The sequence below is a fragment of the Nannospalax galili genome, unplaced genomic scaffold (assembly GCF_000622305.1).
Source record: "Nannospalax galili isolate Female #2095 unplaced genomic scaffold, S.galili_v1.0 scaffold577, whole genome shotgun sequence".
In the NCBI taxonomy this organism is placed as follows: domain Eukaryota; kingdom Metazoa; phylum Chordata; class Mammalia; order Rodentia; family Spalacidae; genus Nannospalax; species Nannospalax galili.
Window position 1 is genome coordinate 1,606,080 of NW_008340387.1, and position 14,305 is coordinate 1,620,384.

The 14,305-nt window shown below is 39.9% G+C and overlaps 1 protein-coding gene across 4 annotated transcripts in view; it reads right to left on the reverse strand.

The window, feature by feature from the left end:
* Nfyc (nuclear transcription factor Y subunit gamma) overlaps positions 1 to 14,305 on the reverse strand; it is a 64,960-nt gene that overhangs the window by 26,198 nt on the left and 24,457 nt on the right. For all 4 annotated transcript variants that reach the window (XM_008835433.3, XM_017798754.2, XM_029564647.1 and 1 more), the window contains one exon: positions 6,458 to 6,570. In XM_008835433.3, the coding sequence (XP_008833655.1) occupies positions 6,458 to 6,562 (105 nt within the window). In that variant the 5' untranslated portion in view covers positions 6,563 to 6,570. Of the gene's footprint in view, positions 1 to 6,457; positions 6,571 to 14,305 lie in introns of those variants that run through there.

A 14,305-nucleotide genomic window follows, 5' to 3' on the forward strand; every position in this document is an offset into this window, starting at 1 on the left:
CTAGCTGCTGTATATATATACACACACAATTTTTTTTTTAAAGTCTGAATGGAGGTAAGTGCTGGGTAGACAGTGCTTCAACCAGAAGACACAGGTTATTAAATGAAAATTTCAGTGCCAAGTGTGGCTTACCTTACTACAAGTTACTAGTTAAAAAGGCCCCTGAGGCCCCCAAAACAACACAGGCTACTGCCATTGCTCTTGGTTGCCCACCATAATTGGTTAGTAAGACCTTATTGCTGAAGACACAACACATTTCAGTTGCAGGACATAGAGAAATCAAACTGAACTGACCTGAAAACTTCACCCCTGCTGGCTAGCTTTGATAGTGCTGGAAGGTGCTATGTAAGCCAGTGGGTAAGAAAAGTTAAGAATTTATCCCATGGTAGACAAAACATGTTGTAATGCCAACCAGCCACAAGATATGCCTAACTGGTGCAGTCATGGCATGACTGCTATGGTGGTAACCAACACTTTTCTGATAGGATTTGAGGTCTGCTCCAAAAGAGGGAATTCATGCCTGGTATTGTAAAACTGGTCAAAAACTCATGTTGGGGGATGTCACAGGCCCCAGAAGGGAACCTTACTACTAAATGTTTTGGTAAATGAACATGTTATCAATGTTCTTCTAAATATTTGTATTTATATCCATAGATGAATGCTGCTCTCAACATTGATCAGAAGTTTTTCTAGTGAGTAGAACTCCTAACTGGTCAAAATGCTAAGAATAATTGAGTGTTGAGCACTCAAGCCCTAAATCAAGAGGTCTGTCAATCCCTCAAAGGCTCAGGGGACACTGTAGCAGAGGGGGAGGAAGAATCTAAGAGCCAGGGAATGGGGAGCAGTGCTGTGAAATGCTGTCTTCTGAATATGGCATGGCTGTTGCACTCATGAACTCATAGCACCCAGTTAGCTGTATAAGACCTGCACAAGCTCAAGCCAGTCAACATTCCATCATGCATGAGAGTGGCTCATGAGGAATTATTGGCAATGGACGGTTGCTGCAGGAAGGGAAGTAATTTTTCTTTGGGAGCATGGTGCTAGTAGGCTGCCTATGCACCCATGGATGGCTCCATACCCTTGCACATGCAGGCAGAATTAACTGATCACAGTGGGTTTATTTTAAAAATAACAAGGGATGCAAGAGGAAAGTATAAGGGAAGTCCAGGAGGAGTAGGAGGGCAGATTAGGGTTGGATATGATCAAGATGCATTGTATACATGCACGAAACTGGCAAAGAATAATTTTTAATTTTTTAAAATTCAAAAGGCAACAAGAAAAGGACAAAAATAAAGATGTATCATTTCCACCCTGTAGAGATATAAAAGGAAGCAAAATTTACAAAATGTTCATTTTCAATCACCTGCCCAAACCTTTACTTTTGTGATAAAGTATCTCATGATCCCCAAACTCTAAGCTCTCTAAAAGGCAGTGTGTGACAAGTGGATCATGACATGGGGTTTGGGCATGAGGTTAATTGTTCCCAGCAACAGCTTTGTTTTCTATAATCCTATCCTAGTTTTCTAGACACACATGAGCTCAAAATAAGCTTGCAGGAAGTGGACCCTCTCCACTATTGGCATGCTGAATGAAGCCCACTACAATGACTTTAAGGTGCTGCTGCCCATGTCACTAGCAATACTATAAGAATGTGAACAGTATTTGACACCTCATCTCCTCATTGACTCAAGAGGAAGAACTGACATAGACTTCCTTTTCCCCTCTACTTTTAGGAGTCTTACAGTCCACTAAAGAGCAGGTTCTCTCTGACCATTCTCATGCTCCAGACTACAGTCTAAGAACTATATATAAAATGCTGCCATGTGAAAGTGCCAAGTTTCGAGAGACTTGAATTTATACAGCAAAAGATGGAAGCCAATGAAGTCAGCAAGTTCTTTAGGCTGCACTAAAGAATCAAGAGTTTTGTGTAATAAAAATCTCTTCCAATTAACTCACTGAGATACTCCAGAAAGCCAAAAGTAGTGATTTTCATCTTTGGCTTCACTTTGGAATTGCCTGGGAAGCTTTGGATAATCAAGATGCCTGGGTTGCCCCCAGACTAACCAAATCAGGAACTCCAAGGGTAGAGTCCTGGCATCAGGTGTTTTGAAAATTCCCTTGATAACTATGACCAAGAGGGAGGGTTATGGGTCACTTCCTTAACAAAGCTTTGCTACTCAAATGGCATCCTTAGACCAGTAACGGCATTATTTGAGCATATAAAAGAAATGCAATCTCAGGCTCCACTTCAGACTACTAAATCAGAATCAATTTTAACAAGGGCCACCCTCCTATGGTTCACACAATTGTTTTTAAAGATCTCTACAGGAAGGGCTCACACAGCACAGAGCCTGTTTTTTGACAGTCCATCCTTCACCACCAAACTCTAGCTTAAATGGCTGCATGATTTAACTGTCATATTTAGAAATATCATTGTTGAAACTGAAGGCACAAAAGAATAAAAAGCAGCTGTTAATTAAAGGAAAATGACTTCGCTATTAAATTACAGCTAACTGAAGGCCAAATAAGATGTAGAGACTAAGTCGGGGGAGGATTAGGTTTCTTCAAATTCAGCATCCTCACCATTCCCACCTATTCCCACACACACTACTCACCCCAAACACACTGAGTTAGGTTTCTCCACTTCCAAAGTCGTCCAGATAATTATAAAATTCAATGTCAATAATTAGCACCAGTGGTATTGAATGCCTGTAATCCTAGTATTTGGGGATTACAGACAGGCAGATCAAGAATTTAAGGCCAAAAGGAAGGAAGGGGGATGAAGAGGAAGAGAGAGGGAGCCTGACTGAAAAATCCAAGGACTAAGGGTGTAGCTCAGTGGAAAAGCACTGCCTAGTATGTATAAGGGGATCCTAAATTGGAACCTGGAACCATTTTAAAAGGGAGGAAAAAATCTGTTACTGTTCCTAGAGCTTTGCTGAACAGGAATATGTAATATTTTATGTAATTGCTGGGGATACATGATCATTTTGTTATGATTTTTAACCAACTTTAACCCCAGGTGAATGAATAGCTAGGTTCATGGACAATTAAGACAGCTTTTAAAAGTGAGAGGCCATGTCAGCCGTGGTGGCACAGGCCTTTGATCCCAGAACTCAGGAGGCAGAGGCAGGCAGATCTCCCATCAATCTGATACCAGCCTGGTCGTCTACATTACGAATTCCAGGCCAGCCAAGAGTACATAGTGAGACCTTGTCTAAAAAAAAAGCCACCAAAAAACCCAAACATCAAACAAAAAAGAGTGAGGGAACATGATCGTCAAGTTGAAATGAAAGATAAATGGTTTTTATAGGATTCAGACCAAAATGATTAAGGCCAAGTATACTCTATATATCATGAAATAATCATTTGTCAAACTTCAATTACTTGTTTTTCAAACAACGTGAATTCCATCCACTCTTAGACCACACTACTTTTTTTTTTCCCAAACAAATATTCTTGTTTTACTTATGCTCAGTTTAAGCATTATGGATTGTTTAAAAATCTGTTCAATATTTTGAAGTACTAACCTAAGAGGCGCTGATATATCTGGAAAAGTCATACCTTATTTTGGATATGGTGGTACACTTCTGTAATGCCAGCACTCGAGAGGCAGAGGCAGTAGGATTACTGTTCAAGACCAGCCTGGTCTACTTAATGGGCCAAGGATATACAACAAGACCTATTTCAACTCCCTTCTGCCAAAAGTCTGATTTAAAGTACCACCGAATCCTGGAAAGGCACAGAGAAAGTGCTCAAATGCTGCACAGGAAGAGGTATAGTCAAGAGATGCAGATGTTTTCAGGTGCTGTAGTCACAAGTACTAACTAAAGTTCCGTTCTCTTTTTTTTTTTTTTTTTTTTTTTTTTGAGACAGGGTTTCCCTGTAGCCCCAGCTGGCCTGGAAGGTACACCAGGCTAGCCTCGAACTCACAGAGATTCACCTGCCTCTGCCTCCCGAGTACTAGGATTAAAGGCATGTGCCACCATGCCCGGTCTAATCCCAGTCATTCTTATAAGCAGATGTCTCAGCACAGTAGCGACTTAAGAAATCTTTTCCAGTGCTATATAAGAAGAAAACTTTAGTTATGCATCGATGGAAGAATGAATAAAGACAACTAACTACTAACTTCCTTTTCACATTTCTTTCTCTTTACCCATGAAACCTGGAACTAAGTTCCTTAAGAAATTGGTTCTTAAAAAAAATTAGGGGTTGGAGAGATGGCTCATCAGTTACGAGCACTGGTTGCTCTTGCAGAGGACCCGAGTTTGATTCCCAGCATCCACATGGTGGCTAACAACTATCCATAACTCCAGTTCCAAGGAAATTCAATACCTTCTTCTGACCGCCACAGGCATTGAACAACACAGGTGCACTTACATACATGCAGGCAATATACTCATACACTAAAATAAAAATAATAAATAGAAAATTTTAAAAAGTTATTATTTTACGTGTATGAGTGTTTTGCCTGCATGTAAGTGCACCACATGCATGCAATGCCCACAGATGTAAGAAGGCCTCAGATTGGGGCTGGAGAGATGGCTCAGCGGTTAAGAGCACTGACTACTCTTGCAGAGGACCCAGGTTCAATTCCCAGCACCCACATGGCGGCTATGAACCGTCCTTAACTCAAGTTCTAGGAGAATCCAAAGCCCTCTTCTGACCTCCGCAGCACTGTACAACATGTGTGCACTCACATACATGCAGGCAATACATTCATACACAAAAAAATAATAAATAAAATATTTTAAAAAAAAAGAAGGCCTCAGATCCCCTGGAACTAAAGTTAAGCTGTTAGCCATGTGGATGCTGGGAACCAAACCCAGGTCCTCTACAAGAGCAGTCAGTGCTCATAACTGGTGAGCCATCTTAGGCAGCCCTAAATCTATCCTTTTTAAACCTTTGTCAGATGAAGATTTCTGGGTACTAAAATTTAATCAGCATCACAATCTGCTTTGCTGGCAATCAAACTTTAAAAGTAAACCAAGTATGTTAAAAACTCAAGCCCGGAGTCTCAACAAAATACCTGCACAACCATGTATATAGTAGCACTATTCAAATTAGGCAAGAGACAGAGGTAACTCAAGTGTTCATCAATAGATGAATGGGTACACAAAATGTGTTATATACATACCATGGCACATTATTCTACCTTAAGAAGGAAATCTTATCACATGATACAACATGGATAGATCTTTAAATGCATTATGAAGGGCTGGAGAGATAGCTCAGTGTTTAAGAGCGCTTGCTGCTCTTGCAGAAGATTGGAGTTTGGTTCCTACCACACACACTGGGTGGCTCACAACTGTAACTCCAATTCTAGGGAATGTGACTCGCTCTTCTGGCCTCTGCATGAGCATATTCTCTCTCTCTCCTCTCTCTCTCTCTCTCTCTCTCTCTCTCCCCTCTCTCTCTCTCCCCCTCCCTCCCTCCCTCCCTCTCTCTCTGCCCCTCCCCTAACATAAGGGTCTCTTCTCTGGGCTACCAAGTCTTTGCAGATGCTCTTTTTGCTGCCTATGGTATTATTCTCCCACCCTATCCATCTGGTGAATGTTCACTTGCATTTCAAGACCCAATTAACATGCTGTGCTGTCCTTTTCCTTTTTTTATTCCTTTGGTCTTTTTTTGAGACAGGGTTTCACCGAGATCCGCCTGCCTCTGCCTCCCAAGTGCTGGGATTAAAGGCATATGCCACCACGCCTGGCTTCCCTCATTTATTTTTAAGGCTTTTTTTTTTAAAGCATTTATTTATTTGAGGGAGGGTCTATGTACGCCAGAGAACACATGTGGAGGCAAGAGGACAATTTTTCAAAGTTAGTTCTCTCCTTCCAAGATGTAGGTTCCAGGGATTGAACTCAGGTCATCAGGATTTGCAGCAAATGCTGTCCTTATTTAAAACCTTTTCTAGCTCAACCAGAGAGAAATGGACACTAGCTCCCACATCACTTTCCCTTTTCCTGCTTCAGGGACTTACCGCTGTGACTGTGCCAGTAATTACTATGCAAATACCTACTGACTAAATTACTCTAGTTTAATGACAATACTGTATTCTCCTCAAAGGTGGGGTTATATTTGATTCTTCTAAGTCAGTAGTTCTCAACAGGGGAGGATGTTTAAAATTTTAATTCTTTTTATTTATTTTTATTTTATGTGTATGAATGTTTTGCCTGCTTGTATGAAAAGTGCACCTGTGCATGCCCCAGCTGGCCTTGAACTCCCAAAGATCGCCGGCCTCTGTCTCCCGAGTACTGGGATTAAAGGCATGCACCACCAAGCCCAGCAAATAAAAATATTTCTTAAAAGGAATGTAAGATCTCTGCCTTTCCACATTCCCTAAAAGATGTGCCTCACATTAGACTATCTTCAAGTCAGAGTATGTACTGAGACAGCAACGAAGTCATAAATGACTTCCCTGTAGTTGCCTCATATAGAAGCTTCTCATGTTCTTCCTTACCACTGTTAAGTTCCGAATTTCTTCCATGACTCGAGGCCAGAAGGACTGGAGGCTCTGCTGGGCATCACTGCTGCTGGTACCACCAAACGCTCCTTCTGTGGACATTTCGGTCACTGAAAACACACATAGACATGTGACACATTAAAAATAATAAAGTCCAACAGGGAGACCCTGTCCCAAAAAGACTAGTAATAATAATAATAATGTCATACTTGCTGTCCAGGTTAGCTGTTTCTATCTTTGTTGATGTTTTCACTAATTGTTCAATTTTTAGTCTAATAAAGTATATATTGTGCCAACAAGGGCAGATGTTTTGGGCAGACAAAACATCTCTAGCCAAGTTTTTCCTTCTTATACCACTGACTATCAAGGAGCTCCAATTTAGAAAACCAAAAGTTTAGAGAAATCCCAACTGAAATTCTAATGTGAATAAGAAGCTTTAATGTTCCAGAGGGGCAGGAAAAGCATTCTGTTACCCTAGTCAAATCCATAATTTTCAAAGTTATTCTCTTCAAAGCTTTTACCTCACCTACAGTTTCTCATACTCCATTCCAGAGCCTGCAGAAAATATATTAAGGACTCTTTCTCATAATTAGTATTGAACAGAAATCTAAAGAGCTTGAAAAAAATAGCAACATTCCCCCGCCCCCTTTTTCTTTTGTTGATACTGAGACCCTACTTCTCTGGAGCTACTGATGACTATTATTCTTTACCTACCTGAGGTAAATCTAAAGGACATTCAAAGTGTTAAGAAGCAGGCCAGTAATTGAGTGAGCAGTTATGAAGTCTCTGAAATGAAAATGTACGCTCCTTTAACACTTAACCCAAACTTTGCTTTGACACAATGCCAAACACAGCATACCAACAATTAGACACTTTAAAGATAGCTGAAGTCATAATCCTACCCACTTGGGGAAGCAGAGCAGGAGAATGAATTCACAGTCAGCTTTGGCAAAATTGTCTTGAGCCAGCTTGGGCTACAGAAGACCCTTTCTCAAAAAATAAAATCGTGCCACCAGACGGCTGGGGGAGTAATGGTACTTGCTGCCAAACCTGATGACTTCAATTTGATCCCCAGGACCTACACAGCGGAAGGAAAAAACTAACTCCCGTAAGTTGTTCTTTGACCTCCACAAGCATGCTATGTGCCTATACACAGACACACACAAAATAAATGTTAACAAAACAAAAATAGTTAAGAATCATGGCCAATTAAAACCAGGATAGAGCCAGGCATGGTGGCGCATGCCTTTGATCCCAGCACTCAGGAGCCAGAGGCAGGCGGATCTCTATGAGTTCAAGGCCAGGTCAGCCTGGCCTACGTACTGAGTTTCAGGATAGCTGGGGCTACCCTGTCTCAAAAAACAAAACAAAACAAAACATCCAAATACAGAGAAGGGTCAGAGCCTGCATTTGGTCAATTGCTTTGTGACAAAGTAAGGAAGATGAAAACATTCCCACATTAGCTTTAACTGTGGATAATATTGTTATGTCTTAATAAAAGATCTACAGAGACAAAGTGCTAAAAAACAAACAAAGCTACCTTCAGATGGCTTAAATATTTACTTGGCAAACACTTAAACCCATCAAACAGTTTAACAAAGGATGAGAAACTTCAGGATAGCCTAAGAATTTCTATTGTAGGGATTATTTGAAAAGATCTAACATGTGAATGACAGGCAATAGGTAGAGAGCTATGTAAATCAATTAGAACTAATTCTGAGGTGCTAAAAGTAAAGTACCAAAGCCAGGTATCACATGTCCAAATGTGTAACTCCCTAGGTTTCCTGTGGATACATGTTGGGCAGGTCACTCTCCACTATCAGAGTGGAATGAGAGGAGTGGATAAATCTATGTTTAAACTGAGGGTGTTCTAGTCACTGCTAATGTTTAAGAGTGCGTCAAGTCTTGGATACACTTTTTTTTCTATTTTCCTTTTAAAGAAAATGAGGTGGGAAAAATGGAAGAAGAACAGGAGTACAGACTTCAAAGCAGATTTCACTCTGGTGTAATGGCATTAGTGGGTAATGATGTAATGGGAAAATGGCTGGAGCCAATTTCTGGTGCTGGCGGACTATAAACAGCGCTATACATCAACAGGAACTCTTAAGTATCTGGGAAGCAATATGATCTTGGAGTTTCTCGAAAGAGTTAAAGGGAAGTGTCGACTCATAGTTGGAAATGACTAGATGAAATCTCAGTCTTGGGGGCTGGAGATGGCTCAGCCATTAAGAGCACTGACTGCTCTTACAGAGGACTCAGGTTCTATTCCCAGCACCCACATCGCGGCTACGAACCATCCTTAGCTCCAGTTCCAGGGGATCTGATGCCCTCTCTGACCTCCACAGGCATTGCATGACACGGGTGTACTTATATACATGCAGGGAGTACCCTCATACACATAAAATTAAAAAAAAAAACAAACATTTTTTAAAAAGCTGGGTGTAGTGGATCACAAATATAATCCTAGCACTTGGGAAGCTGAGGCAGGATTATCTTGAGTTGGAGGGTGGCCTGAGCTACAGAGTGAGACTGTAATCTGTAAAAACAAAGAAAGAATCTAACCTTTATTGCATGGATCCATGGATACGTATTAGCTAAGCACAATCTGCCATGCAAACTGCTATACTGTGTGACATCTTTGGTTAATTTGCTAATGATGAGTAGGTTTAGTTGATGCACAGACATCTGTGAGATTTAAAGTTTGGTTAAGTTTTAGCTATTCTCTGATCTCCCTTCAAATTATACAAATAAACAAATGAACACAATTCAAGAAGCACTTTTACGACCATCTGTGCAGTCTGCTTTTAAATTCTGCAGCCCCAAGTCTGGACATGCTGGCATGCTCAGTCCCCAAACATCTGTGTAGTTGACAGATTATGAATGAAATCTGTGGTTGACTCAGAGCCACACACTGTTATAGTGAGAATTGTGAACCAAACCAAAGTTATCAAATAGTTTTGAACTGAAAATGTACTGAAGTTTTAGTTTAAAAAACAAAAACAAAACAAAACAAAAAAAATCATGCCAGGCGTGGTATGCATGCCTATAATCCCAGCACTCAGGAGGCAGAGATAGGCGGAACTCTGTGAGTTCAAGGCCAGCTTGGTCTACATAGTGAGTTCCAGGCAGGCTGAGGTACAGGGAGACCCTGTCTCAAACAAACAAGCAAACAACCAAGATACTTGTTTGCATTAGAAAATTGTGAATGGGGACTAGAGAGATGGCTCAGAAGTGAGGTTAAAAGCACTTGCTACTCTTGCAGAGGACCTGGGTTTACGCCCCAGGACCCACATGGCAGCTCAAAGCCATCTGTAACTCCACTTTACCGAATCATAGACATTTAGGAAAAACAAAACAACAACAAAAAAAAATATCAAGGATATATAGGCCCACCCCTCGATAGGGGACTCACAGCTCCTCTTTAAACTTACCCAGCCCTGCAACTCTACCTTACATGGTCATCCACCTAAATGTGAGTGCTTGCCTTTCAGTTCCGGGAAACTGGAAAGGCAGTTTTCCCCCCATCTCCAAACAATTCTGACTGTTCTTTTACATTAACTTTAATTTACAGGCAAAGCCCCATCTGAATTTTTGGATTTAGATATAGCCTTTATGATTTTTTCCACCCAGAAACCTCTTTTATAACTTCCTAACTCCAAAAGACAAAGGTCTCCCTTTTTGGGACACCAGGTCCTCTCACTAGGAAAAAGAGAATAAAGTCTAAACCACATTTAACATCTTTGCAGGCAGGATTAGCCCCAGCACTTGAAAGGATGTAGTTGCTACTGTGAAGTTCTTGAAAATATGAATGCATTCAGAAGATTTTTCCCTAAAGCAGATCCGCTCTGCACAGGAGATTTAAAAATTATACAATATCTCAAGCAATTTTTTTTTTTCCTGTCTTTTCTGGAGACAGGGTCTCCCTATATCCCTGGCTGTTCTGTAGCTCTCTAGGCAGACCAGGCTGGCCTTGAACTCACAAAGATCCCCCTGCCTCTGCCTCCTGAGTGCTGGGACTAAAGGTGTGCGCCACCACATCTGGCTTTCAAGCAATGTTATTTTATAAAAAAGAAACTTGTGCCGGGTGTGGTGGCGCAGTGTGGTGGCGCATGCCTGTAGTCCCAAGCACTTGGGAGGCAGAGGCAGGTGGATCTTTGTGAGTTCAAGGCCAGCCTGTGTCTACAAAGTGAGTTGCAGGACAGCTGGGGCTACAGAGAGACCCTCCTTCAAAAAGACCAAAAAAAAAAAAAAGAAACTTGTATTTTCAATATTTCCTCACTGAAGCATGAGTTAATGCTAAAGTAATACAGCTTAACTATAAACACAAACTAATTTTGCTGGCCAAATACAGTAGCAAGTAGAATAAAAATGTGAAGCAACCTTAGTTGCTTCTTTTTAGAAATTAATACATAAATAGCAAATGAATTGATTTTGCTACAAAAATCAATGCTACCATTCTCATATATATAATCTATATCTATATCTATATTATATATAGATATAAAATTATCTATGCCCCATGAGAAAACATGCAGAATTCATCTGGGTGATTAGGGAAGGACACATTTAAGTTAGAAGCACTTGGGATGATGAAGCAGAAGGATGGGTAAGTTTGAGGCCAGTATGGGACACACAGAGATACCCTATCTCAAAAAACAAAAGCAGGGGCTAGAAAGAGGGCTCAGCAGTTAACACTGGCTGCTCTTGCAGAGGACCCAGGTTTCATTCCCAGCACCCACATGGCAGCTTAAGACAGTCCGTAACTCCAGTTCCAGGGGAAATCCAACACCCTCTGCTGACCTCTGTGGGCAATGCACAGCACAGGTGCACTTAAACAACATGCAGGCAATACACATGATAATATATATATAAAATAAAAATAAAATATTTTTTAAAAAATAACAAACAAAAAAGTACTTAGGGCTCTTTCCATTCTGTGTTAAGTCATTATCTTTATCACTGGATAGAGCTATTTAAATGAAATTGACAAAAACAAAACTGTCTTAAGACCAAGTTACATTAACCTACATCACTCTTATGAAAAATGCAATATAGAATTTCCCAGATTTAATTCATTATTGATATTCAATTTATTATTCATGTTCATTAATTACTTTATATGTACTTGAACAAGACTGCCTGTTTAATGAGCTGAAGTATTCAATAGTTGTTGCTGGAAGTAATTTCAACTCCCAGTATCTATTAATTTGTCTGATTTTAAGTTATCTGCTTTTATAAACAGTTTCCTTTCCAAAGCTGTAGAGAAAAGTCTCAAAGTCCATCAAGAAAACGCTGTTTCTCTAATGTTCAACTCAGCATCTCTAAAGTCTTCTCTAATAACCTCATTATCTAAGAGCTACAGGTAATTAATGGCCGCTGAGAGATGAAGAATCAGTTTTCTCCAGGGATGAACTCCCTAATAGGTTATCCAAGTGGTCAGCACTATGCATATATATGTACTAGCACCACTAAATGGATTCAGGTTACATATATATATATATATATATATATAGTAAACACACGCACATATAAACAATAATAAAGACATTCAGGATTTTGAGAGAAACTGAGGAGAATGTGGGAGGAATGGAAATGATATAAATATAGTACTCATGTATGAAATTCTTAAAAATTAAAAATTTCAAGCCAAGAGTGGTGGCACATGCCTTTAATCCCAGCATCCAGGAGGCAGACGCAGGCAGATCTCTGTGAGTTCCAGGTCAGCCTGGTCTACATAGTGAGTTCCCTGTAACCCCAGCTAGCCTGAAATCTGTGTAGACCAGGCTGGCCTAGATAAAAGTTTTCAAACAAAAAATAAGTATCTTCATCTAGAAGAAGTCTCATTGTGCCTTCAGAGTCTTTGATCTGTAGCTGTCTTTCTACCCATACAGATTACCAAGCATGATCATTATTTACGTATACATCTTACCTATTTCACATCCTAGTTTGCAAGCTCCTTAAAGGTGGGATCTATGCATCATTCATCTCTGGATCCTTCATAGCATCACTAGATGCACACAGTCTGATAATTACTGTGTGACAGGCAAGAATGTCACTAAGTATGGCCTCTCTAAAAAATAGGCAGCTTGGACAGCTTGACCCTGAAGACTTATTCATATTGCCTGAACAATCAAAAGAAATGATTTTATGTTGGAAACACAGAATAAAAGGCTCTCTCTGGGCCAGCGAGACAGTTCAGTGGGTAAAAGCACTCTTGCCATCAAACATGCCTACGTGAGTTCAATCCTAGGGCCTACATGGTGAAAGGAGAGAACCAACTCCCTTTGTGTCCTCTGGCCTATATATACTATACTAGGTGCACTAAGGCACACATGTATGCCAATGCGTACCCACTCCACACACAAAATAAAAATTTTAAAGGTTCTTACCAGATGTGGTGGTGCACTCCTTTTATAACCAGCACTTGGGAGGCAGAGACAGGCAGATCTCTGTGAGTTTGAGGCTAGCCTGGTCTACACTGTGAGTTCCACTACTCACAGCTTCTTTTTCTCTTTCATTACGATATTTACTTTGCTTCTTAACATGTTTCATACAAAAAAAAAAGTTTTCAGATGCATGGAAATACATACTAAATAAAAACCTCCCATCTCTTATAAATATGAAATAATTCTGAAAGCCTTTTAAAGTATGAAATTCAGAATGAAATGTAGTTTCAAATAAGAACTAAAGCTGAAAATGACTAGGACTGCTTCAAATTTAAATCCCTGAGAATGTCAATGATCACTAGTTGTGCAGGTTTTCCCTCCAGACTAATCCAGAAATATTCAAATTCTTAGAACACATCTCTTTCAACACCTCAGACTTCTATAAACTAGGAGTATAAGGCTATTTCATCTTGTGGAAGGAATCAGAACCTGGAGTTGAAGGCAGCTACCACCCTACCTGATCCTACGCCCCCCCCAAAAAAAAAACTACTTTGAGCTCTGAAGAAAGCTCTGGCTGGTTCCATCTCTATCTAAAATCCTGGAGGCAAGCAAACATTCTATAAAGCAGGAATTCTGGGGACCATTTCATTGACTATAACTAATGTTTAACAGTTTGGGAGATAACATTCATTGGTAGGAAACTTGCCTTTACAATATGACTGTAAGGAAACTAAATATATTCACTAATTATTCAAATAATAATTTTCCTTCCCCAAAAAACATTCTTGGTGCACAAATTTCTATTAAGTATCACTTTCAGACTTTTTAAATGTGCCATCTTTTTATTATTTTAACATATCATATTTTTTTTAAGGCCCAAATGTCCATACTATTTTTCTAGTTCTTACTTAGCTGTCTTTGTTTCTGGCACACACTCAAGGCAAATATATCTTGAATACAATGGAGATTTGGTGCACATCTACCAAATGACCAAACACAGACTCCTTAAGAACTATTTTAAAACCTCAAGTATCCTTGGCTTCCGTTCTTTTCTTTGAAATTTATACTTGTATTTAGCGCTACAGAAACCTTTGTGCAATAATCCATCCAACGGAATTAAAAAAGAGGCAATGGGAAGAAAAAGGAGCAGAGATGAAGAGAAACTTGTTCTACTTTGGAAATGTTGCATAAATACCTAATCATAGGCTTCATTGGAAAACAGAAGACTGTGCTAGTAAGTTAATCAGTCTAAAAACTGTAGGGAGGCAGAATTCTCAATTAAAAGCCTGGAGGGTTTTTTAAGAAATGTCAATACGGACTTGGTTATACCAATTGTTGGGAGGGAAGAAGCAAGGGAGGAAGGGAAGGAGTGAAAAGGTCAGACTTACCCTCCAAGACAACTGAACTCAAAAATCTCCCACTTCTAGGCAAAGCAAGAGATAGTTAATGTTAATCTCTA